Source organism: Euleptes europaea, chromosome 14 (genome assembly GCF_029931775.1).
Source record: "Euleptes europaea isolate rEulEur1 chromosome 14, rEulEur1.hap1, whole genome shotgun sequence".
Taxonomy (NCBI): Eukaryota; Metazoa; Chordata; class Lepidosauria; order Squamata; family Sphaerodactylidae; genus Euleptes; species Euleptes europaea.
In genome coordinates, this window is record NC_079325.1 from 57,847,817 (window position 1) to 57,874,416 (window position 26,600).

The 26,600-nt window shown below is 49.4% G+C and overlaps 1 protein-coding gene across 1 annotated transcript in view; it reads right to left on the minus strand.

Moving 5' to 3' along the window:
• Positions 1–26,600, minus strand: part of ADAMTSL2 (ADAMTS like 2) — a 148,982-nt gene that overhangs the window by 3,699 nt on the left and 118,683 nt on the right. The window contains exons 18-20 of the mRNA XM_056860191.1: positions 16,227–16,397; positions 14,362–14,538; positions 12,077–12,221 (exon numbers count right to left, since the gene is read on the minus strand). Of these exons, the coding sequence (XP_056716169.1) occupies positions 12,077–12,221; positions 14,362–14,538; positions 16,227–16,397 (493 nt within the window). The remainder of the gene's footprint in view (positions 1–12,076; positions 12,222–14,361; positions 14,539–16,226; positions 16,398–26,600) is intronic.

Consider the following 26,600-nt stretch of genomic DNA (forward strand, 5'->3'; position numbering starts at 1 on the left):
GGGCACTACTGACAGCCCTGCAGAGGAATCCAAGGCTCTGTCCAGTTCCTCCCATTCCAAATCCCAAGTGCGTGGAATGCAAAGAACACAGAATGTATGCCGGCAGTCTGGGAAATCATCCTGCAGAGAAGAGGACATTGGGTGGGACTTGCAGGCAGTGTTATGACCAAAGCTGGCTCTGAAACGGGCAATTGTTTGGAGGATGAAATAAGTGGTGCTGACTCAATCATAAGAACATAAGAAACATAAGAAAGGCCCTGCTGGATCAGACCAAGGCCCATCAAGTCCAGCAGTCTGTTCACACAGTGGCCAACCAGGTGCCTCTAGGAAGCCACTAACAAGACAAGTGCAGCAGCACTCGTATGAACAGACCAGAGATTACATGTTGACACAGGAAGCGGGAAGAGTCAGAGGTTGAGACACTGCAGCCAACGCAGCAGCTCCCTCAGGAGCCAATGGGCAGGTCTGAGGAAACAGCACGTTATGGGTCAAGAGTGGAAATCCGGAGTGCCCAGGAGAACCTGCTTCATGTGAATGAGGCAACAATATTGGTGGCAACCAGTGTATGAAGGAGCAAGTCAAGAGCACTGGTAGGGTCAGGAAGGAGTAGAGCTCGCTTCAGGAAAGGCAGCAGAGAGGTGGCTGGCCTGCGGCTGGAAGGCAGAAGATTGACAGAAAGAAGAAGGGAGAAGAACTATCAGCCAAGGTCTTCCAAGAGCTGAAGGCAAGGAAAGTTCCCCATTATGAAATAGGCAGGAGAAGGAGCACAGATAGCCTCAGAAGGGGCTAGAAGATCTGCAGATGAGCCTGTCTAAGGGGACATGTAGAATGCCTCAGCAGAACCAAAGGGAAGGCTGCAAGGCAGTTTGAGTCAACCATCTACCAGCATCATGAAGAAGCTGCAAAGCCAATCTGAATGTCATTCTCCATCCATCAGTAAGCAGGTGGAGGAGCAGAGTAATTGCCTATGTATGTAAGTAGGGACAGTGACTGTTAGAACCTTGCCTTAGTCACAGAGACTTTTTACAGAGGGTGAGAGCTATATTTAAATTTGATTTGGTATTTTTCCAGATAAATATTGATTCCCCGCCCCCAGTTAGGACTTCTGTTTTTATTTCCAGATAACCTGACTGACCAACCTGGTGAGGGTTGCAATCCTTACAAGTAGCACCAAGATTTAGTATCACTACTCTGGAATAAAGAGGAGCAAGAATGATCTCAAAATCGAGGCAAAGGGTACCCTGAGGAGTCACGGTACCAATTGGGTCTGGAGGATCTTAGTGCCTAACACACAGGCGACAATGGTGGAACAGTGGATGGTTCCTCATCCTGTGGAGAGAAAAACAGAGTTTCACTTACCTGTAACTGTTGTTCATCTGATGGATCTTCTATGCAGTAACACATTGGGACTGCGCAGGCGCAGGCCAGCCACGGAAAAGAATTGTCAGCTTCTAGCAAATTCCAAAAGAGTGCTCCCCCTCCCCTTGGGGCATGCAATCTCCCCGCCCCCGAGTCACATGACCCAAGGAGGAGGGAGCACTCTTCCCTCCAGTTCTCCAACCTGCCGCCACGGAACCGTCCACCATGTTAGCGGAAAGGTCCCACAGCGGGGAAGGAGGGAGGGAATGTGTTACTGCATAGAAGATCCATCAGATGAACAACAGTTACAGGTAAGTGAAACTCTGTTTTTCATCTGAATGGCTTCTATGCAGTCCCACATTGGGAGAATAGCGAGCTCGCTTACCAGGACGGTGGGTGTGGGACAATCACCGAAAAAGGGATTGCAGTACTGCACGTCCCACTGCTGCATCCTTTGCTGAATCCACATCCACAGCATAGTGTTTCATGAACGTCGATGGAGTGGACCAGGTAGCAGCTCTGCAGATGTCCCGGATATCTACTCTTGACGAGAAGGCGATGGAAGCCGCATACGCCCTGGTAGAATGGGCCTTGATCATGGGAGGGCATTCCTGGTGAGCAAGGTCATAGGCCAACTTGATAGTACATGTAATTTATCTAGAGATGGTTTGTGGAGAAGCCCGTTGACCTTTATGTTTTCCCCCAAAGCAGACAAAGAGGTTGTCCGCAGCCCTAAAGGATTGGGTACGGTTAATATAAAACAAGAGAGCCCGCCTAACATCAAGGGAATGAAGGGCTTTGTCAGCGTCCGAAGACGGGTTGGGGGAAAAAACAGGAAGGACAATGTCCTGCGAAAGGTGAAAGGCAGAGACTACCTTAGGTAGAAAGGATAACTTTGTCCTCAGAACTACTCTGTTAGAGTGGAAGATAGTGTACGGAGGGGAGTGGGAAAGGGCCGACAAATCACTCACCCTCCTAGCCGAGGTGATAGCAACTAAAAATGCTGTTTTAAAAGAAAGTAGGGCCAAATTACAGGTGGCCAAAGGCTCAAAAGGAGCGTTCATGAGGCGGGAGAGCACCAAAGACAGACTCCACTGGGGAACCGGCGGGGCGGCGGGTGGATATAGATTGTTCAGACCCTTCAAAAACTTTTTGGAAAGGGGGTGAGAGAAAACTGAAAAGGAGTCAATCTCTGGGTGAAAAGCCGACACTGCGGCCAAGTGAACTTTGACAGATGAATTGGATAGGCCTTTATCTTTAAGGGACAGTAAATAATCAAAAATACTAGCTAAAGGGCAGGTAATAGGGGAAATGCCCTTGCCTAATGACCAATCAGAGAAACGTATCCACTTAGAGTCGTAAGAACGACGAGTGGAGGCTTTGAGTGAATGGAGGAGTACTTTAGCTACCCTATCTGACCATAAGCCTGGGGCAGGATCCTCCAGGCAGCCAGTTGCAGATTGGGAGGATAGTGGGAGGGGTCCTTCGGGAGAATTATGCAGTGTCCGCATGCAAGTGACTTGAGCACTGCGAACCACGACCGTCTGGGCCAGAAAGGGGTTACAAGGATGGCGTCCGTGCCGTCCTGAATCATTTTGGCAATAACCCTCTGAACAAGAGGGAATGGGGGAAACAGATAAAAGAGGGTTCCCTTCCAGGGTATTTGGAAAGCATCCCCCAGTGAACCCGGGCTGACCCCCGCCCTGGAGTAAAACCTGGGGCATACTGCATTGACCTGTGTGGCAAAGAGGTCTACTCAAGGACGGCCCCACTGATTAAAAACATGTTCCAGACACTCGTTGTTCAGAGTGATCTCGTGCGATAGGTTTGGAAAACGACTCAGAGCATCGGCTAACGTATTGCTCTTGCCCCCAATATGAATTGCTAGGAGAGAGGCGTCGTGATGGATGGCCCACTCCCAAATGTCGCTGGCTTCTTTGCAGAGCGAAACGAACCTTGTGCCGCCCTGTTTGTTTAGGTAATACAGGGCGGTGGAGCTGTCTGTGGCGATTTGAACGTGTCGACCCGTCAGGTACCCTGCAAACGAAGACAGAGCGAGACGGATGGCACGAAGCTCAAGCAAGTTAATGTGCAGCATAGACTCTGAAGGAGACCATCTCCCCTGAGTGGTGAGATGACCACAGTGAGCTCCCCAACCCACCAGGGAAGCGTCAGAAAAAAGGAATCTGTCTGGAGACTGCTTGAGGAAGGGGACCCCCGACAAAACATTGACATCCGAGGTCCACCATTGTAGTGAAGACAAAACATATCTAGGGATGGACAAACGCTTATGTTGTGAGTTTACATTAATCCTAAAGGCTCTAAGAAACCAGTTTTGTAACGGGCGCATCCTAAGTCGAGCAAACTCTACCACTGCCGTGGTAGAAGCCATAAGGCCCAACAATTTTTGAATACGGTGTGCAGTCTGGAACCTATGACAAACAAAACTGTTCACCAGCTTCCTGATAGCATATGCCCTGGATGGAGGGAGAAAAGCCTGAGCCAAAGGGGCATCCAAGTACGCCCCAATAAAAGTTTGAGCCCTTGCAGGGGTTAAGTGGGATTTGTCAAAATTAACCAGTAGGCCTAGGTTATGAAGCGTTGAGAGAATCAAGTCTACATGAGTGGACAGCTCGGATTGTGAGTGGGCTACCACCAACCAGTCATCAAGATAAGGGAATATAACGCAACCCTGGAGAGCAAGGTGCGCAACCACGACAGCGAGACACTTAGTGAAGGTCCTAGGGGCGGTTGACAAACCGAATGGCAGCACATTATATTGGTAGCACCTTTCATTGCACCAAAAACGTAAATAACGACGGCAGTGGACGTGAATCGCTATGTGAAAATAAGCGTCACGAAGATCCAACACTGCGAACCACATGTGGGCGTCGAGAAAAGGGAGAACCTCAGGAAGGGTAAGCATACGAAATTTCCTGGTCTTGACAAACATGTTAAGGTCTTGCAGATCCAGTATAGGGCGCTTCCCTCCGCCTTTCTTATCCACTAAGAAAAAACGGGAGTAGAATCCGTGATTCAAGTCTGAAGGAGGCACCTCAGAAACAGCTCCCTTAGAGAGCAGGGCATGGACCTCCTTAGAAAGGAGATCAGAATCAGGAGAAACGGAACGACCAAAGGGCCGAAAAGGAGGAAGAGTATCAAATTCAATAAAATAACCATATTTTATTATTTTAAGTACCCAAACGTCAGTAGTGATAAACGACCACTCTGGGAAAAACAATGACAACCCGTCATGAAAATTGACATCAACGTCTAGTCATGTCTGCTTTCCCCTGGGGAAGGAACCAGGAGACCCCCTTTGACCCCTACGTGATCTGTTCCTGTTAGGGAACTTCTTGTCCTGCTGCGGGCGAGGGAAGGCCGGGCGGAAGGAGGGCTGATGAGGAGGGGCCTGAAATCTATATGGGCGGGAAGTCTGGGAAGGCGGCCGGCCAAAATAGCGCCTCTTATCAGGGGGCTGACGAGTGATACCAAGGGATTTTGCATTAGTTTTGTTCTTTTTAAGGCGGTCTAGGAAGGTGTCAGTTTGGTCACTAAAGAGAACCGTCCCCTCGAATGGGAGGTCCTCTATACGAGCCTTGGTATCATGGGGCAGAGCGGATTGGCGTAACCACGCATGTCTCCTAATAACTATAGCAGAGGCTATAGCTTTGCTTGACGAGTCCGTCACGTGGCGAGCAGCAGCCAACTGTTGCCTCGCCAAAGACATCCCTTCAGATTGAACTGCAAGAGCGGCCGGACGGTGCTCGTCAGGGATGAAAGCAATTTGGGGGGATATGCGGTCCCAAAGGGCGAACTGATATCTTGCCATCATGGCCATGAAATTCGAGATACGGACGCTGACCGCAGTGGAGGAGTAAACCTTCCTGGCCAACATATCCAACTTACGACCTTCTGGGTCTTTTGGGGAGGTGTGGGAGCCAGACCTGAACTTCCCAGGGAGGGCTTCTACTATGATTGAGTTGGGGGGGGGGTGCTGATAAAGGAATTTCCCACCTTCCTTCCGTATTTTGTACAAATTCTCTATATGCTTGGTGGAGGAAGGGACTGAGGCTGGCTTAGCCCAGTTGGCATTCAGAATCTCTAAGAGACTCTTTAGAATGGGGAAAACTGCAGGACCCACATCAGGACTGTGTAATATATCCATTACATCGTCGATAGGACCAGACTCCTCTGGTTTAACATCTATTTTGAGGGCTTTCGCCATGCGAATCAATTGCTCCGCATAGAGACGAACGTCTCCTGTAGGAGATAACGGTTTAGAGTCCCCAACAGAGTCGTCAGGTGAAGGTAGGGAGGTACGGGTATCATCATCCTCATCGCCATTGCGCAAAAGTGAAGGATCGTAATCAGGGTCATAGTCCGAGTCATAGTCGGTTCCCGGGGAAGCAGGGGACCTAGACAAGGAGCGGCCCTGTTGAAGGACTGGCGACCTCGAATCAATCAAAGGCGTGGTGTACCGATGACGATGTGGCCGGCTTCGGTACGACGGGCTCCGCCGATTCGAACGACTCCGCTGACGAGCAGAGGAGGACTTGTTGGTCGGGTGATCCCGAACCTCAAGACTCCGCTGACCAGAACGACCTCGGCGACCCGAACGACTCCGAAGACCAGACACGCTCCGACAGTCGGAACGGCTCCGACGAGCGGAACGACTGCGGTAACTGGAGCGGCTCCTATGGTCTGAGCAACTTCGATGGCTGCGACGGGACGAATGACTCCGATGGGACAAACGGCCCCGATAAGGAGAACGACTCCGGAGGATAGAGCGACTCCGACGAGGGGAGCGACTCCGGCGAGCCGAACCGCTCCGACGGGAACGGCTCTGACGGGAACGGCTCTGAGGGGAACGGCTCCGAGGGGAACGGCTCCGAGGGGAACGGCTCCGACGGGAACAGCTCCGACGGGAACAGCTCCGACGGGAATGACTCCGACGGGAACGACTCCGACGGGAGCGACTCCGACGAGAGCGACTCCGACGGGAGCGACTCCGACGGGAGCGACTCCGACGGGAACGACTCTGGTGGCTGGATCCACTCCGGCCGAGAGAACGGCCCCGGCTCGGGGAACGACTCCGGCCAGCAGCTGGGCTCGGTGGGTCCCGATTGTCGCCTTCAGGGCGCGAGCGGGCGGCGCCATCTGGGGACTCTTGCGACTCCAGGGCAATTTCCCTGTCCAAGGGTACTTGTGGCACGTCCTTATAAAGTTGAAGGAGGTGCTCCTTGAATTCCGTAGCGACCTCCTGGGCCCTGCTCGGATCTGGAGCCGAGGGGGGTTGCTAGGGGATGAGGAGGGGAGTCCTCCACAGTGATGACCGGCTCAGAAGAACGCAGAGTCACTTCGGGCCGAGGATGAAGTCGTGACGGCGTCAACGACAGGCGGCGACGGGAAGACCTTGGCAACTTCGAGGGGGAGCGGCGTCGACCGCTCTTCGAAGAATCCAAAGGGGACTTCGGCGGCCTAGAAGGCGGGCGGCGCCTCGGAGACCTCGAGCGGGAAGCATGTTTGACGAGCCGGGCCGCGGCCATCTTGGGAGCCCGGAGCAATAAACTTCGCCGGGCGAAGGACGACTGAGGAGGGCTTTCTCGAGGTGGAGGCTCCGGTAGTTTTACCGACTGGGGCCCCATCGGAGGAGTTCGCCTTACCGGTGGGGTGATCAGATGAGTCCTCATGCGGACGAAGGGAAACCTTGTAAAGGTGGGAGATGAGGCGAGTCGAACGTTCCCTCAGAGCCTTGGCCGTGAGCTTACCACAGCTCTTGCAGGAAGAGGAAACGTGGCCTTCTCCCAAACACAATATGCACTCTTTGTGAGGGTCAGATTTCGCAACCTTCGCCCCACAAGAAGAGCATTTCTTAAAAGGAGGAATCTTCTTAGACTCCATTGCTAGGAACGAAGCTAAGCACGTTCTCTCTCCGTGGCGGCAGAAAGAGAACTGGCGGGAAGAGTGCTCCCTCCTCCTTGGGTCATGTGACTCGGGGGCGGGGAGATTGCATGCCCCAAGGGGAGGGGGAGCACTCTTTTGGAATTTGCTAGAAGCTGACAATTCTTTTCCGTGGCTGGCCTGCGCCTGCGCAGTCCCAATGTGGGACTGCATAGAAGCCATTCAGATGAAGCACAGTATGTCATGTTAAGAGTTATCTCTCTGACCCCCTAATTGGACTCAACCAACTAGGTCTCTGGACTGGAGATACATCGATTCATCATTGACAGTGAAGGAGTGCTTTGGGTCAAAATGGGAGGAGATTTAGGATCCTCTCCATAACAAGGTTTGAGTGTCGTTCCTCCTGAGGTGGAAAACATGTTCAGACAGGTGTGCAGCTGGTGGAATGGAGATGGTGGGTGGAGAGGCACCAATGGATCCTCTCCATCAGTGACCTTGTGCTTCTTGCTCCTGGGCTCAAAGGGAGAATCTGTGTCTAGATCAAGGGAAGTAATACTACCACTGTATTCTGCATTGGTCAGACCTCACTTGGAATATTGTGTCCAGTTTTGGGCTCTACAATTTAAGAAGGATGTTGACAAGTTGGAGCGTGTCCAGAGGAGAGCGACCAGAATGGTCAAAGGTCTGGAATCCATGCCCTATGAGGAGAGACTCAGGGAGTTGGGTTTGCTTAGTTTGGAGAAGAGAAGGTTGAGGGGAGACATGATAGCCATGTTTAAATATTTGAAGGCATGTCATGTTGATGCGGGAACTAGCTTGTTCTCTGTTGCTCCAGAGACTAGGACACAGAGTAATGGATTTAAACTAATAGAAAAGCGATTCCACCTAAACATTAGGAAGAACTGTCTGACGGTGAGGGCTGTTCAACGGTGGAATGTGCTGCCTCGGAGGGTGGTGGAGTCCCCGTCTTTGGAGGTCTTTAAGCAGAGGCTAGATGGCCATCTGTCGGGAGTGCTTTGATTGTGGGATCCCGCATGGTGGGGGGAGGGTTGGGGTCACTGGGGATGTGGGGGGAGGTAGTTGTTAATTTCCTGCATTGTGCAGGGGGTTGGACTAGATGACCCTGATGGTCCCTTCCAACTCTATGATTCTATGATTCTAAGGTCAGGTCCTTTGCTTGTGCAAATCTGCATCATTCTGTTTAGTTGAATGTGATGTAGATGGTCCCAACGGTTCCCAAGTACGGAAGGTGCTGGTACCCAAAGACTTGATTGAGGACTTAGATGATGATATTAACTCTGAAAGAGTCTTTCATGTTGGAGAAGCTGATGGTATAGCAGAAGTTCTTGCCAAGGCATCTGAGGCACTTAGAGACCATTCCCAGAGGAGTGATTTTGAATGAGCTCACTTGTTAAACGTTTGACATGTTATGGCTTCTGACCAAGCAGAAAAAGCACTTATGCCCATCATTAAAGAGTAAGTTGGCCCTACACTTCTGACACCTCTTCAAGACTGTTTGTTCCACCAGACATCAAGGACAGAGTTGAGGGGGGAAATTTCCTCTCAGTTAAAAAGAAAAGACGTTTTTGACCAACAGAAATACTGTGGAAAGCCCTCTGAGAAAGTATGTGTAAGAGAAGGCTCCTGGTTGATACTGTGGAGGTCGGAAGAGGACCGAGGAGAAAGTCACAGCTCCTCCCTCCTGAGCATCCAGGCATGGTAAGCTTGGGCTTGGTCAGGGAGCAGGGAGAGGCACCCATGTCAAAAGGCTACCCGTTAGCCTCCAGATCCAATTCAAGGTGTTGGTGTTAACCATTAAAACCCTTAAGGGTCTGTGATCCTAATACCTATGGGGCCACCTCTCCCATTACAAACCCCCAGCACTCTCTTCAGTCACCCTCAAGGGGCCCCTTTCAAGTGCCTGGTCCCAGGATGGCTTGGTTAGCTGTAACCAGAAGAAGGACCTTGTCAGTTGTGGCCCCTACACTGTGGAATGCACTCTCAGATGACACCCGTGTCCTCCCGGCTTGTTTAATTTCTGCAGGGTGTCAGGTTCTGACTGAAGTCACCTGAAGAAGAGCTCTTAGCAGGACCAGGCCAGGCCCTGGATTCAGGTCAAGTTCTTGGTTCACATGTCATAAACTCTGTGTATAGTTTCTCATCCTGTTATCCTGTTATCCTGTTATTCACTCTGCCTGCTGTTGTATTGTCTATCGTGCCCTGAGAACTGTTATCTCGGAATTGTTTCACTTTGTTTTGCTTTTAACCATGTATTCTACCCATGTCATGCCATTAGCAGCCTTGTTCGTTCTGTAGACAGTTAGCTCTTTTATTTACCTTATTGCTCCTAATAAAGTATTATTGCTTCAGAGCTACCTGCCTGAATTAATCTGCTTTTGAGGGATGCTAGAGGTAAACGCCTGATTCTGACACAGGGCATGGAGAGAGGAATTGTTTAGGTCGGCCTTTCGAGTGTAATCCACATGTTTGGGGTGTTTTTTTTGTGGGCTGGTGCAAGCTACATATTTTAATAGTTTAATATTTTAATGTTAATATTTTTATATTTGTTAGCTGTTTTTATGTTGTTTTTAACTCATGTATACTATTTTAATGTTGTAAGACCCCGAGACCCTTTGGGTGAGCGGCAACTAAAACAATCTAATGAACAAACAAGTAAATAGCAAGCTTGGCACCAGGTAGACAGATGGAAAAGATGTTCCTCAGTTGGGTCGGCACAGCGGAAAGGCCCTTCTTTTGTTACTGCTTATCTCACCACTGCTGACAGGAGGAGACAGACAAGAACCTCAGATTAAGGTCTCAAGAGACGGGCTGAGCATGTGTGGGAGCAGGCAACCGCGTAGCCATTTGGTCCCAAGGCCTTTAGGGATTTAAAGGGAATAACCAGCACTTACAGTTGGACCTGTAAGGGAACAGGCCGCCATATAGTGGCACATGATGGTCTCCGTTATTAATGCCAGTAAGAAATCTTGCCGCTGCATTCTGCACTTGCAAGTCGTTATCATAGACAGACACAGAATGCACTGCTGTAACCTACTCTGGATGTGGTGAGAGCAAGGATAACCATGGCCAAATCTTGCTTTTCAAGGCTGGGCCACAGTTGGAACACCAATGAAACCGGGTAAAAGTGCTATATACCACCAAGGAAACCTGCATATTAATCTACAGAACTGAATATAATAATGCACCCAAAACTGTTCCTTTAGGGGGAGTGTGACCCAGCCTAGAACAGGCTCAGTCCCTTCACCATTGATCAGCATCACCTCCGGGCAGGCCGAGGGCCACTTAGCTAAAGCCCACTCCAGAACAGCCACTGATTCATCTGGCTGGGATGAAAAGGGTCAATAGAGCTGGTTGCCATCCATATATTGATGAGTCCACTCCATATCCACAGATGACCTCAACCAGCAGTTTCAGGTAGAAAAGCACGGGGAAGAGAACAGAATCCTGAGGGTACAATTCCACAGACATGTTCCCTCCTCCAGCCCCACTCTGTAGTACCAGACAGCTGGATAGGATTGGAACCACTGGAATGCCGTGCCCCCGAAACCCAGCTCAGCCAGCCCACCTAGAATTCCACGTCTGAATGCCATTAAGAGATCCAAGAGAATCAGCTATCGTCCCTTTTCCTGTCTCTCTTCTGGCAAAGGAAACCAGAGCTAGGGCTGTCGATTCGGTTCGTCCCGAACCGAAAAACAGCTGAATTTCCCCCGATTCGGCGGTTTTTAGTTCGGGACGAACTGAACTCAAAAAAAGGCGGGAAACGGGGGAGCCAAATTCGCCAACTTCGGGGTGTTCGGCAAATAAATTCAGCAGATTCGGGGGTCGCCCCCCCCCGCGCGCCGTCACGGGGCTTCCATGAAGGCGCGGGGGGGCTCTTTAAACAGATCTGCGCATCTGTTTAAAGAGCCCCCTGCGCGCCTTCACGGGGCTTCCATGAAGGCGCGGGGGGGGGGCTCTTTAAACAGATCTGCACCTTCCAGCTGGGAGGCGCAGATCTGTTTAAAGAGCCTCCCGCGCACCTTCATGGAAGCCCCGTGAAGGCAAGCTGGGCCGAATTTCCCCCCGAACTCTGGATCTCGTGCCGAATTTCATGGATCCGAAGCGGGGGAGTTCGGACTTCGGCACGTCCCGAATTAAAAAGGGCCGAATTTTGCCAAAGCCGAACTTTACCAAAAAAAATTTTTCAAGAGCCCTAACCAGAGCAGTTTTAGTTCTGAGACCAGGCCTGAAGTCAGATTGTAATGGGTCTAGAGAAGCTGTTGATCAGCTACCACCTGCTCCAGCACCTTGCACAGAAAGGGAATATTTGCCACAGCAGACAATTTTTGAACTTGTCCAGATTCAGCAATGGGTTTTTCAAAAGACATTTCACAATTCCCTTCTTCCAGGTGGTTAGCACTTGCCCCCTTTCAATGGAGAACTTACTGTCTTCTAATATAGACCCACCCTTGACTTCCCTTCTGGCTAGATTTTAATAAACTCAGATTGGAAGGAACAGATGAGGAACCAGAATAACCACCAAAATTCTGTCTAGACCACATTTTAAGTTTTCATAAGTTTTCTAAAGATGGCTGTGAACAGCCCTGAGGTTTCAATTTGGAAGTTCCTGCTTGATAAATTTATCCAAGCAAAACCAGACTAATGAAAGCTTGGGCAAACTAGGGGGCACCTCCCCTCCTTTCAGGGTCATCCTGACAGGCCCCTGGTTGTGGTGCTCTCTGAAAGCTGGAGCAGGTATTTTTCCCTGCCCTGACAGTGCCCCCAACCCCCGCCAACCACTTTCCCCCTTTACCTGGTGGTTCGGTGGGGCAGGGCTGGAGGTCGCAGGTCTGCTTGCCAACGGGTTTTATAAGAGGGTCGCAGCCCCGAACCAGATCTTTCCCCTGGTAGCACTTGACATCTCGCATCCTCACACCGATACCACATGTTTTTGTACACTGAACAGGTGAAAAACAGAGCAGATGTTTTTCCTCTTTTGGCAGAGATGAGGGAACAATCAGATTAAGGTCAGAATTGGTCAAGCTGCACCATCACTTGGATTGGAAATGAATATTTGCAAAATATTCACAATTCACTAAAATTGCACATTTTAACTGTGAAATTGTGAAATTGAAAAGCAGCTGTAGTTCAGGGCTCTGTGCATGCCGTATTTCTCAGGGAGTGAGCTTTCATTTGTTTTCAAAAGAAAATTTCTAGCCCTTAGGCTGTAAAATAAGCTTGAAAGCATGTGGGCGAACCTTGCTGAAATCCCAGGGCTGCCAGATGTAGTTACTGATGGCTGTCAAAGGATAGAGACGACCAAGGACAGAGTAACTGAAGCAAAATTTGCAGAATTTTACAGTATAGTAGGTAAAGGTCCCTTGTGCAAGCACCGGGCCATTTCTGACACATGGGATGATGTCATATCCCGACATTTCCTAGGCAGACTTTGTTTACGGGGTGGTTTGCCAGTCCCTTCCCCAGTCATCTTCCCTTTACCCCCAGCAAGCTGGGTGCTCATTTTACCAACCTCGGGAGGATGGAAGGCTGAGTCAACCTTGAGCCGGCTACCTGAAACCGACTTCCGTTGGAATAGAACTCAGGTCATGAGCAGAGCTTTGGCTGCACTACTGCAGCTTACCACTCTGCGCCACGGGGCTCCTTACAGTATAGTAGACACTGTGTCAATTTCACACAACTTATAAAAGTTGCAGATTTAAGATGAATGTGGAGTTGAATTTGGATTCCTTAAGAGCAAAACTTTAATATTGTAGGTTTTTTTTAAAGGGTAGTCATAGGGGGGAAGGCTGTTTTCTACTGGACGTCTTCAGGACCCTTTGCCTCTTGAAGCAGACTCAGAATAAGGTAAATTTATATCAGTTCTGTTAGTTATAAAACATGAAATCATCCATCTCCAGAGATTATATCAAGAATTCGATTAACATTCACTGTCAAAAGACACAGAATAAAATTTGAGGAGACATTTGAGGAGCCAACGTATTTCCCTGCTAAGAGAGAAGTTTCCTGTATTCCGGAGTCGGATGCAGAGAAAGATGCCCAATGGTTGCAAAAAGATTGGTCCCCCTCTTAGGGAACAGAGTGAAGAATGAACTCTTCCCCTCTGGCACTCACATGGCACAGACTGCACTGGCTGGGCTGGCCAAGACGTTGGCATGACTGCCAGGAACCAATTAGGCCATGCCTGTCAGTGCCAAGGCTTGGAGCAGAACACAGCCTGCCAAGAGGTAATCAGGACTGATGGTGCTTGTGATGAGAACAAGGAGGAGCAGGAAGTACAGGGAAGGGGGAGGGCGTCCCTCTTTCACAGTTCGGCCAGAGAAGGACAATGAAAATGCCCAGGAAGGAGAGCTGGGTGAGAATCTTAGAGCACAAAGAGACGGACGTTAATCAAGGCTTTAAGCAGTAGACCAATCAGCTAAAACTTTCAGTGATTTAAGTGGTTAAGATAAATTTGAATCAATGAAGGCAAAAATTTAATTGGAGTAGGTACAAGTTAGCCCAGACATGGATGGCCAAGGCTAGCCTGATCTCATTGGATTTTAGACACTAAACAGGGTGGGCCCTGGACAGTACTTGGATGAGAGACCACCAAGGAAGTCCAGGGTTGCTGTGCAGAGGCAGGTAATGGCAAACCACCTCTGAACATCTCTTGCCTTGAAAGCCCCTTGAGGGCTCCGCCATAAATCGGCTGCAACTTGATGGCGTTTCACACACACAGCTGCAAGTTAAAGGGCAGCTGTCGATGGAAGCAATTTCCGTTTTGGTATGCTACTACTTTATAGGAAACTTGAAAATATTAACAATGGCTTTTTCTTCTAGCAACAAGTGACTTATTAAATTGGAAGTTCACACATTTGCTTCAGCATCTCAAGAAGTCCTGAAGTTTTGCTAATATGTAAGAGATGATCAATCCAGTAAACCTTTTTAATTAATTGACATCTCTAATATGCTGGGCCCTGCCCAAAGCTGCATACTGTGTTCACTGCTGATTTAGAACTTGAATTGCAGTCGCCCATATACATCCTGTTCACCCTTAGGCTTGTTTGCACATGTGTCCCCCTGGAAACCGCCCCTCACCTCAGACCAAGGGGTTGTGTACCACTTGAAACAAGGGCGCTCAAAGCAGGTTGTTTCCTCTGAGGGCTTCTTGGTGATGTCACATTCACTTGGGTTGCGGGTTTTGATTTTCCCAGTGATGATTTCCAGGCAAAGCACAATCCGTTTCTTCACCCCTCGGCCACATGTGGTGTTACACTGTCAGGGTAAGAGTCAAACAGAAATAATGAGAAAAAGTGCTGTGTGCCCGAACCACGGCTCCTTTTCCATCCAAGGCTGTATATATTCTGGGAATCCTTGCCCTTCAAAAAAAAATTAACAAGTCAAGTTCCTCATGCTCATGGCTGCAAAGATAAGGTTGAGAATGTGTAAACAGAACCTTGCATAATCTGAATTCCCAAAGGATTGGGCACTCCAGTGCCCTGTAGAACTCCTTGCCCTTTCCCATGATTGGGAGAAGCAGAAGACACTAAGCAGAATAAGCAGATACATGCATAGTTGGACAATTTATACAGGCTGTAAAATCTGATTTTTCACCAGATGCAGAATTCGGGGGGGGGGGGCGGTTTGGTGTTAACAGAGTGTGCACATTGGAAGTCACCTTCTGACAAACAAAAGCTTACTTGGGCTTCATGCTTCTCCCATACAGCAGCACTTTTGAAAGCAGCCATTCAGGCCTCCATGGCGTTCATTTGTACCTTCTCCAGAACCACTCATAATTTGACTGACACATCAGCGAGCAACTCTGCTGGCATTCCTCCAAGGTGTAAGCATACGCGTTGCCAATCTCCTGGACTGGTCATGGCAACCCAAACAGATGCATGCCACCACTGTTCAATACGTGCACCAAGCCCCAAAATGCTATGGGGAGGGCTCCCATGCCAGCGAGTGAGACTGACTGGAAGAAGCCACAGGCAGAGGAGCCTCTTGGAGAAAACCAGAGGGACTCCACATTCTCTGACCCAGTATCAAGAAGGCTGTCATTTGCAAGACATGTCCAGGCACGCACACAGTCCTCTTCCCCCCCTCCCCTTTGCATCATCAGACCGCTTAAGCAAAGCCATTCAGAGACATTGAGATAACGATCCTCGAACGTTAGCAAAGATTGCACCTATTGTTTCAGACCATTAAGCTCATCAGCAAGACTCCTAGTGTCTTCCTGGGTTGCACAAGCCATTGGAATCAGAATATTGTCACCTTTTTGTCAACTGGGAACCTCCCGGGATAATCCAATCATCCTGCCCCCAGAGAAACAGTATAACTGGGATAGCCCACGCTCATAACTCTTTTTAGGTTTTTCCCTCCACACTTGCTGTCACTCTGTCGGTCTGAGCAGTAATGCAAGGCCACCCAGCTTCCCAGCCCCCTGGGAAAGCCAAGGTAATCCATACCCCCCCCCCCTGTATTATAGCCTAATGGAACCTGGACAACTCCTCTACAAGATAAGGTATCATATATCCTGTGAAAATATTCCTGCCACTGGCAACCGTCTCTCTCTCTCTTACGTTTGAATTCTTAGACTCTATGTATGTTTGTGTGTTGCACCACTGAATGCTTGAATACATAAACACTATTAATTTGGTATCCATTTGCCTCTGTCTTTATTCCAAGGTCACAGAATATGGGCTCTGGAATAGTTGGCTGTGATCTCGCTATATAAATACATAGTTACCGATTGCTCAAGCTAATTTCCTCATTCAAAGAGCAATTCGGGTAACAAAGGACTCTCAAGTTAACCAAAGTGCATGCTGCATTTCTCTCTCTCTCGCTCTCTCTTCATGCAGGTAAGATGCACTGCTCATGTCTGCTTTATCTAGCACCAGCATGGGGAAGCAGGAGGTCATATCACCATGGCACAAGAAACTCCAGCACAGAAGTTCTCTTACCCTTTCCCAGTCCTGGGCCAGCCAGTGCACAGGGCAATTCTTGTCCCCACAGGGATGTATGGCTAGCGGCTTGGTCTCCACGTTACACTGAGATTCAGGCACCACACGCCCATCACTGGTTTTGCAATATACATGCCGGATCATTCTCCCCTGCCCACAGCCTCCGCTGCACTAGAAGAGAAAAAGACAAGAGGGATACAGAAAATGTAATCATAAAAAAGCCACTGCATCCCACTCAAACAGGGTTTGAAGCCTGCAGGTCTTTCAGAGAGCATCATAAACTCATGCAATACAGGAGCATGATGATTTGCCTCAAGAGTACCATACAAATGCAAAGGATTATCATTATTAATGCTCTTGCTCCCTTCCCCCCAGGTCCCTCACTTCAATAGGCGCTCTTTCTCCTCTCCCATCAACAAATCGAAATGGTTGCACATCTATTCCCCCAGTGTCGCAAGGAAAGGAGGAAGCTGGCCAGGGTATTGTCTTGACTATTTTCAGCCCCCCTCCCGCCCCAATATCTCTCGTCAGGATTTGCATTTCTCACAGTTGCCAGGCATCTCCATGGAGACTTATTTATTTTTAGACGATTCCACTAAAATGAAAAACTGGAGTAAAAATATCTCTGGAAGAAGCAGCAGCTCCACATGACTTACATGCGCACACACACACACATGCACTTTTGAATGCTAAAATTAGAAAGAAGAAGAAGAAGAAGAGTTGGTTTTTATATGCCAACTTTCTCTACCACTTAAGGGAGACTCAAACCGGCTTAAAATCACCTTACCTTCCCCTCCCCACAACAGACATCCTGTGAGGTAGGTGGGGCTGAGAGAGCTCTTAATAGAACTGTGACTAGCCCAAGGTCACCCAGTTGGCTTCGTGTGTAGGAGTGGGTAAACAAATCCAGTTCCCCAATTTAGCCTCCGCCGCTCATGTGGAGGAGTGGGGAATCAAACCCAGTTCTCCAGATCAGAGTCCACCGCTCCAAACCACGGATCTTAACCACTACACCACGCTGTAGTGAAGTTGTGTGGTGTTTTTAAGAAGAATGAAAAAGCTTATTTCTTTCAGAGAAAAGACTGGACCAGAAAGAAAACAATTACAGCCCTTCTTGAGGTTACCTTCCCAATCAGTGGGGCTTGAGCAGAAGGGACCTCAGCAGGGTACAATGCCATAAAGTCCACCCTCCAAAGCAGCCGTTTTCTCCAGGGGAACTAATCTTGATCATCTGGAGATCAATGGCAATAGCGGGAGATCTCCAGGGGTGACCTGGAGGTTGGCAACTCTAATCATGAATATTCCACCCCATTCTCCAAAGTCCTTCTAAAAGCCATCCAAACAAGTTGCCATCACTATCCCTTGTAGCAGTGAGTTCCCTTAATCCAGGGATCTTTTTTCAGCCTGCGGGCACCTCTGGAATGCTGAGACTGGGTGGTGGGTGCAGCAACAAAATGGCTGCCCCAGGTGGTGGAGCCAGCCACAAAATGGCTGCCGTAGTCCTACAGACACACAGTGAAGATTCTTGTCCTGTGGTGGCAGCTGCTGCCAAAGCAACATTTTAAAAAATTTGCACAGCTGATCAAATCTCCAATGGCCAATGAGAAGCCTTACTAGGCAAAAGCCCCACCTGGCCCCACTTTCTAAAAACACTTGGTGGGTGTCAGTGGATACCATAGGCACCACGTTGCGGATGCCTGCTTTCATACATACGTACATACATACAGACAGACAGACAGACAGACAGACAGACAGACAGACAGACATATAACCTTTATTGGCATAGATAGTTATGGTCACGAGATCAGAAGTAACAGGTGTTTCATAAAAATTAATATTAATATTAAGGATTGAATCTTAACCTTAACCACTTCCACCAAAAACTCAGCTACCTTCACCGTAACCTCAGGCATGAAGTCATTCAGCAGGAATTGTCATATGGTTGTTCTGTAAGAGGCCACCAATTTGCTAATTAAAGGTAATATAATTTTTTTGTGGGGTTCCTCACGTAAATGACAATCTAGGATAATGTGTTGTAGGGAATGCCTGCTTTCATCAATTCTATGTTGTGTGAAGAAGTACTTCTTTTTATCTTGGTGACCTGGAGTTATGTCATGATAAACAAGAAGATCTCAATATTCATATCATAATGTCCCTCCCTTAGGTTGCCCCAAATGCTTTTGTTGCCAAGAGGGTGCTCCAACCCCTGAATCATTTTGGTATCCCCCGTTTCTACACCTTTTGTTTTTCAGATGGAGAGACCAGATAAAGTATTCCAAATGCGGCAGCCTTAAACAAAGACCACCAGTTTTATTCTTTCCTAATAATGCCTATCAGGGAAACTGATGATTTCCCCAGTGCCACACACTAGCTGGTTGCATTCAGACATCAAATTGTGCTGATGTTTTGTTCAGACTTTTGCTTATTTGCCAGGCACGCACCTGCTTCTTCCCACACAGTGTGATGGGAAATCTCTGCTTCCTTGCAATGTACAAATGCAGGCATTGTGTTTAAATGAAGTTCGTTTCCTCTCCTCCCCCATACCCACAACCCGGAATTTTAATGGTCTTGAATCCCAGCTTGCATGAGTTGGGGGAATGACAAGCTCCGATTAATGCAGGGGCCTACCTTAGCATGTCACAGGTAAGCAGAGTGTGTTTTAACACAGGATTCCTTCAGTGCACATTAGAGAGGAGGAAGGAAGAAGGCACACAGGCAAGCTTGGCAGCTAGCCAAGTCTATGCAGAATGTTGGCTGGATGAGATGCCGGCTGGCAGCCAACTGGAAGTCAACGGTTTCACCATGTTGTCTGCCATAACCCCAAGACCTCCTTCCTGGTCTGCAACCACCAGTTAGGGCCAGTGAATCAGTGTATTTGAGAAAATGAGATTTTTATGCGAAAGAAACAGAAATATTGTCGGTAAAGACTGCCCTAAAAGAACAACCATTTATCATTCCATCTGCTCACGTATTAGCCACTTCTGGGGCACTACTGTGGCCAGAGGAAGAAAAAAACTCAACGCTCTCTTCTATTTTAGAAAAGTAATTCTCTAATTAGAACAAATTATAGAAACCTTTCCATTTAAAATCTGTTAAAAAAGAAGAAAAAGAAACACTGAATATCTAAATGCTACCAAAGAGATGTTTAAAGACAAATTTTATTTTCATCAGTTGAATTTTCAAAATATTTTATAATTTGTCAGAAACAGGCCATGAGGATGGTATGTGGTGGTGTTGTTGTGCTGCTTCCAGGTGCTGTTGTGCTATTCTGTCCAAGGCCAGTCTAAGCCCCGTTTTTAGTCTTCATAGATGCCAATCGGGGGCAGGGAGAAAGGGTTTTAAAAGGCTTACGTGGAATACCGGGTGTACCCCCTGCAAAGTCTTGGGGAGTTCTAGTTCGACGGTGACCTCATTAAGGATCCGGGATATTGGAAACGGACCCACATATTTATGGCATAATTTCTTACACGGGCACAGCGACCTTAGATTCTTTGTGGAGAGGTAGACCTTCTCTCCGACCTTCAGGTCCCATTGGGGCGTTCTGTGTCTGTCTGCCTGCGCCTTGTATCTTTCCTTAGCTTGGTCCAATTGCTTTACTAACAAAGGCCAAGTATTCCGTACAGTATTAGCCCATGTGGATACTTCCAGGGGGTCCCCCCCCGGTGGGAGAGGGACAGCTCCCAAAGGGTTGAACTCCACCCCATAAACTGCTTTGAATGGGCTCAAGCCAGTCGCGGAGTGTACCCAGTTGTTGTAGGCATACGCTGCCAACGGTAGCAAATCAACCCAATTATCCTGGTGGTAGTTAGAAAAGCAACGCAAGTAGCATTCGATCACGGCATTAACCCTTTTCCGTCTGCCCATCCGTCTGCGGGTGATAGGCAGAGGATAGACCCTGTTCCACTCCAACCAGCCCCAGGAATGCTTTCCAAAATTTTGAAATGAATACCGAGCCCCTGTCGCTCACAATCTTCCGCGGAAATCCGTGCAGGTGGAAGACCTGGTGCACAAACAGACGGGCTAATTTGTGGGCCGAGGGCATGCCTTCGCACGGTATAAGGTGAACCTGTTTAGAAAAAAGGTCGGTGATAACCCAGAGAACCAGCTTGCCCTGGCTAGGGGGGAGGCTGGTGATAAAATCCATTCCAATCACTCGCCAGGGCGCCTCCGGGGTCTCTAGAGGTTTCAATAATCCGGGAGACTTCCCCATCAGGCATGTATTCGTGGCGCATGCTGGGCAGGACTTTATAAACCCGTCGATGTCCTGGCGCATCCCTGGCTACCAGAAGCGGCGTCGCACTAGGTGCAGGGTTTTAACAAAACCAAAATGCCCCCCTGTCTTGGAGCTGTGGCTCCACTCCAGTACCTCTCGGCTCAGTTTCTGGGGAACATAAATTTTTCCCTCCGGGGTGCCGTTCTCCCCCTCCCCCGGGAGCTTTCCCCCTCATTCCTCCTGAAGAGCGTCCTTCCACCTAGCATGAGTGGCCGTGGGAAGATCCCCTGGGATCGCTAGGGGGCGGGGGGTAGAGGCTGCCTCCCCGTGTGGAAGGTCCTGGGCAGCCGGTGGGGCCACCGCACGGGCTTGGGCTCGGGTCAGAACCCCTACGCTTGCCCCTTCCGGGTCCAAGCCAAGGTGTTCCGGGGTGAAAAGGGAACCTACCGGCCGCTCAACCCTACAATCGTACTGCGGCATGCGGGAGAGTCCATCCGCCAGACTATTCTCTTTTCCAGGGACATGCTTAATAGTGAAGCGGAACTTCGAAAAGAAGTCCAGCCACCTAATCTGCTTGGCACCTAAGCTGCCCCAAAATGGCTTCCAGGTTGCGGTGGTCCGTCCAGACCTCGAATGGTTCTGCTGCCCCCTCCAGGAATTGACGCCAGACCGTGAGGGCGTGCTTAATCGCCATGGCCTCCTTCTCTCCGATCGGCCAGTTAAGCTCGGGCCCGGAGAATTTTTTTGAAAAGTAAGCACAGGGTTTGAGCTCCCCTTGCTCGTTTCTCTGGAGGAGCGCCCCCCATGGCCTTGTCTGAAGCGTCTACCTGGAGGGTAAACGGGCGAGAACAGTCCAGGTGGGTCAGAACGGGCTCCAAAGTAAAATGGCTTTTCAGCAAATCAAATGCCGCCTGGCAGCGGTCATCCCATGCCACCTGATAGTTTGCAGCAGTAGCCGCCTGTCCCTTCCCCTTTGTTTTAAGAAGGTCCGTGATGGGGAGGGCCATCTTGGCAAAGTCGGGGATGAAGGCGCAATAAAAGTTCGCGAAGCCCAAGAACTGTTGGACTTGTTTGCGAGTCCAGGGGGGGGTTTTCCCAATCTCGGACCACCTGAACCTTCTCAGGGTCCATGATCAACCCGTTGGGGGTTACGACAAACCCAAGGAAAGTTGGTCCTGGTTAAAAGCACACTTAGATAATTTGGCATACAGGTGATGTTCTTGTAAGCGGCGCAGTACCTCCCTCACCAACTCCCGGTGTTAGTCCGGGTTCCTAGAATAAATTAGAATGTCGTCTAAGTAGACGATTACCCCCTTATCCAATAAAGCACGCAATATTTCATTGATTAGTTGCATGAAGCACAACGGAGCTCCAGACAACCCAAATGGCATGACTAAAAACTCAAATAGTCCATAACAACATGAGAAGGCTGTTTTTGCTTCATCCCCCTCCCTTATCCAGACCCGGTAATAGGCTTCAGCCAGGTCCAGCTTCGAGAACACCCGGCCTTCCTGGAGTTGACTGAGGAGGTCAGGGATGAGGGGAATGGGGTAGGCATTGGACTCAGTAACAGCCTTAAGCCCCCTATAGTCCACACAGAGCCGGAGGTCCGAAGTTCCTTTCTTCTTTAGGAAGAAGCAGGGTGATGAGAACGCGGCCTTGGAAGATCGTATGAACCCCTGGGCCAAGTTCTTATTGAGGAATTCTCGCAACACAGTCTTTTCTTGGGGGCTCATGGGATAGACCCGGGCTTTGGAGGGTTTAATGTCTTTGGTCAATTTGATGGTACAGTCCGTGGTGCGGTGAGGGGGTAGCAAATCCTCTTCAAAATTATTTGGATAGTACAAAAATAATAAAGAAGAGGAGATGCTAGCCTACTGTCAGGCCTCAGCAAGTCAATGCGTTCCAGGCAATAACTTTTCTCCAGACGATACAGCGAGTAAAAGTTTATTTCAGAAGAACAGCGATTTCAGCAGGTCAAAAGACTCAAGGCTAGCATATCGGTATGGGGGAATACTGAAACATATATAGGGTGGATACAATGGGTTTGATTGGATTATTGGAAACAAAGACACAATACCGAAGCAAACTACCGGTAAAGACTTGAGCAAAAGTATTCAGAGTAAATTGCCTGCGTTAAGTGGCTGATCTTCCCGGGCTCCCAGTATTGTTCTGCGGGACCCGGTATCAGATCAGCCATTACTGGGGCGGGTCTCCATTGAGCTGCAGATCTTGGGCAGGAGACCAGGTGCAAACGGGGAGGGATGGAGTGCAAAAGGACTCCATTTTGTCCGTGGGGGAAACCATCTTGTTTCTATCCAGGGTCGGCAGAGAGCCTATCTGACAGCCGCAGGGCTAGAGCTTACATTAGCACACTAGTCCTATCCTTACTTGCTGACCTTGGCTGGAGCCCTGGAAGGTTCGCCTAGACACTCGTCTCCTCGGTTTGGGGCGCAGGACGAGCTCCCCGAGGACCCCGACTTTCTGCGTGCCATCTTGGAGGAGGCGCAGCGGACTTACGCGGAGTCTACCCGGCTGGTTGGGCTGGTGATTGATCAATGGCGTCGCCTGGCAGCGGCGACCCCCTGGAGGACTCAGGACGCTGATCTTTTGGGGCTAGATGCTTTGCTGGAGGATGCCCGGTTGGCGCAAGAGGACTTTGCTCTCCTAACTCGGTTGTTGGCTGAGCTTGCGCTCCGTGGGACGTAACAGGATTTGGCGGCCCCAATTCAGGGGCCTGAGTTCTGTTTTCCAATGGCGGGGGCTCAGGGGGGAGACGTTCTGCAAACTGTTCTGGATCCCACCCTATGCCGCCAGGAAGCACAGAACGCTGCTGCCAGGACAGTCCTGGTTCTTGTGCATTTCACTCCAACCACGGCGACTGCGGCCGACATCGAGAAGATACTAACTCCTGAATTCAGTCCTGCCTCTGCAGATCTGGCTCAACAGCTCCAACCGCTGTTGGGCCAGCACAAAGAAATCCAAATGCTCTTGGAGCAAGCGGCTGAACCAATTGTGATGGCTGCCACCACTGCCAAACTCGAGGTGGACCGAGTGCTCGCTGACCAGAGGCGGGGGGAGGAGCAACTGTTGGATGCGGCCACCGCTCGGGCGCGGGCGAGGGAGCGCGGTCGAAAGTTAGCGGGGAACTGGACTGGTCTTTCCCCTCTTTTTCTTTGGGCTCCCCGGAACCTGGCCTGCCCCAGGAAGTGGTGCGCAGGCAATGGCTCACCTTTGCTCCTGATGTGCAAGAGTATTCGGAGGAGGAGGAGTTGTATGCAGAGGAGTGCGACTGGAATACGAACTACCGAGTCAGCCAAGTTCGACGGACTGGGGGGGCTGAGGAGGAGATCCATGCCTTGAGGTTTCAAAACTGAGAGCTGTTGGATCGTATGGCCCATATGCAGGACCAAATGGACATGTTGATGTGTGAGTACGATCGCCTACAGCGAGCTCAAGGGTGCCTGCGCAGGCACCAGTCACAGGCCAACAACCCCTGGGCCAGCAGCCTCCGATGCAGTCGGCTCTGGTGCAGCCGGCTCCAGGGCAACCTCCGGCGCAACCACCTCCGAGGCAGCCAGCCCCGGTACAACCAGCTTCCGGGCTGCAGGCCCCTGGTCAACCACCGGCACCACCACCAGTGGGACCGGTGCAGCCTGTGGTACCGGTCATGCAGTGGAAGCAACCCCGTTTGCGAGTGACATTTGATGGCTCCGTGAATGCTTTGCCCTGTTTCCTACACCAAGTGGACAGTTACATGAGAGAACAAGGGCATTCCTTTCCAACGGAAGACAGCCGAGTAAGATTCGTTTCCTCACTTTTGACTGGAAAGGCTGCAGAATGGATGGTCCTCCAGTTTGATACCCGGGCCCGCTCCATACAATCGCTTAATGAATTCATGCGAGGATTGAGAAGACGTTTTGAGGATCCATTTCAAGGGGAGAAGGCCAAAGCGGCCCTCCTACAACTCCGTCAAGGATCCTCCTCAAAGTCCGAGAGTTTGCAGATGAGTTCCAAAGACTTGCTAATAAAATAGTGGATTGGACTGAAGCTACCCGGGTGCATTACGTCCGAGCAGCATTGCATCCTGAGATTCTAAACTGGGCATACATGCAGCGGGACCCAGCCACCTTGGAAGAGTGGATTTTACTGACGGAGGAAGTGGAAAGCCACCGCTAGTTTATTTCTCTTGCCCAACGGCAGGCCAGGGAGGGGGGAAGCCAGAGAAACCCTCCCAAACCTGCCGCTCCTCAGGCCCCGTGGAGGCTGGCTCTACCTCCGCAAGACCAAGCAGTGCAGTTTCAAAGGGGAGCCTGCCTCATTTACGGTGCCATGGGTCACTTCGCTGCCACTTGTCCGTCACGTCTGGGACTGCCGAGTCCCACTCCCCAGCCAGAGGGGACTCCTCGCTGGAGAGGACGCGCTCGGGGGAGAGGCACCACAGCCGAGCGGAGCATCGCTCCAAGACGAAAAGCGCCCCCAGCTCTGCACGCCGGAGAAGAGACAATGGACCTTTTGCCAGCGGACCCGTCGGGGTCCAGGATTACAGTTACTACTCCTGGGGAGGGCAGCTCCGCTTCTTCAGAGGAGGATGACCACTGGAACTCCCCAGACCTTAACTTGGAGTCTCCCCTCAAACAGCCAAAAAATGGACTGGGTCTACGGTAGAAGGAGCAATACCGCAGACCTCCGCAGGTTTTCCTGCGAAACCCGAGGCTCCTTTCATGGTGAGGGAAGTAGAAGAGACTGTGTATGTAGATGTGATATTACGACATTATAGAAAAGGTCCTCAATTACAAGTTAAGGCCTTAATTGACTCTGGATGTGCCCACTCGTTAATTAACGAAACCACCTTTAAGGCACTCCAAGTGAAATCAGTCCCTTTGCCGGCACCTGTTCAATTTGCTCAAATGGATGGCAGTGATTTCGGGGGGGGGGGCAGTCGACTGTCGCACTGACGGAGTGGCGATGGGAATTGGCCACCATTGGGAACAAATCAACTTCACTATTGTGCCCAATGTTCAATATGCTGTGGTTTTAGGAGCAAATTGGCTCAAAGGACACAGTCCCACCATAGACTGGGAAGCTGAGACTTTAACGTTCAATAGTCCGCTGTGTGAGTTACACCGATATGAAGTGGCCGTTAAAACCGTAATCAAACCAACTCCTGCCCTGGCGTCGGACACCTCCTGTCCGACCCAAGTGCCGCCCAAATATCAGGACTTTGCAGACGTGTTTAATGTGCAGGAGTGTGATGTGTTACCCCCCCACTGCCGGACGGACTGTGCTATTGAAGTGGTGGGGAATGGAAAACTGCCAAAGAGTAAGATCTACCCAATGAGTCCTACGGAACGGATGGTGCTCCGCGAATTCTTAGACAAGAACTTGGCTCGCGGTTTCTTCTGACCCTCCACAGCGCCCTATTCGGCACCGGCTTTCTTCGTTTGTAAGAAAACAGGAGATTTGCATTTGTGTATCAGTTAAAAAACACACTAAATCATCTGCATATGCCTTAACTTTATAATGATTTCTCCCTATTTTATAACCTACAATCTCTACATTCATTCTAATTTTTCTCATCAATACCTCTAATATTATAATAAACAACAATGGTGAAAGAGGGCACCCTTGTCTGGTGCCCTTTTGTATTTCGAATTGTGATGATAATTCTCCATTAATTACTAGCTTAGCAGTTTGACAAGTGTAAATATTTCTAATAACCTTTTGAAAATTATCACCAAAACCCATATATTCTAACACTTTCCTCATAAAATTCCAATTTACATTGTCAAACGCTTTTTCTGCATCTAAGAATATCATTGCAAAAGGTGTATTATCAAATTCTGCATATTCTAATAAATCTAACACAACTCTTACATTTTGGTTAATTAACCTCCCCGGAAGGAATCCTGCTTGGTCTTCATGTATAATAGCATTAAGAATTTTCTTCAGTCTGGTCGCTAAAATCATTACAAACATTTTATAATCATTATTTAATAATGATATTGGCCTGTAATTTTTAACTTCTAGTAAATCAGCATTTGGTTTAGGTATTAAAACTATATTTGCTTTCTTCCAGGTATTTGGAATGGGTCCTCCCTGTATACAGTTATTCATCACTCTCAGTAAATTTGGTGAAAGTTGATCCATAAAAGTTTTGT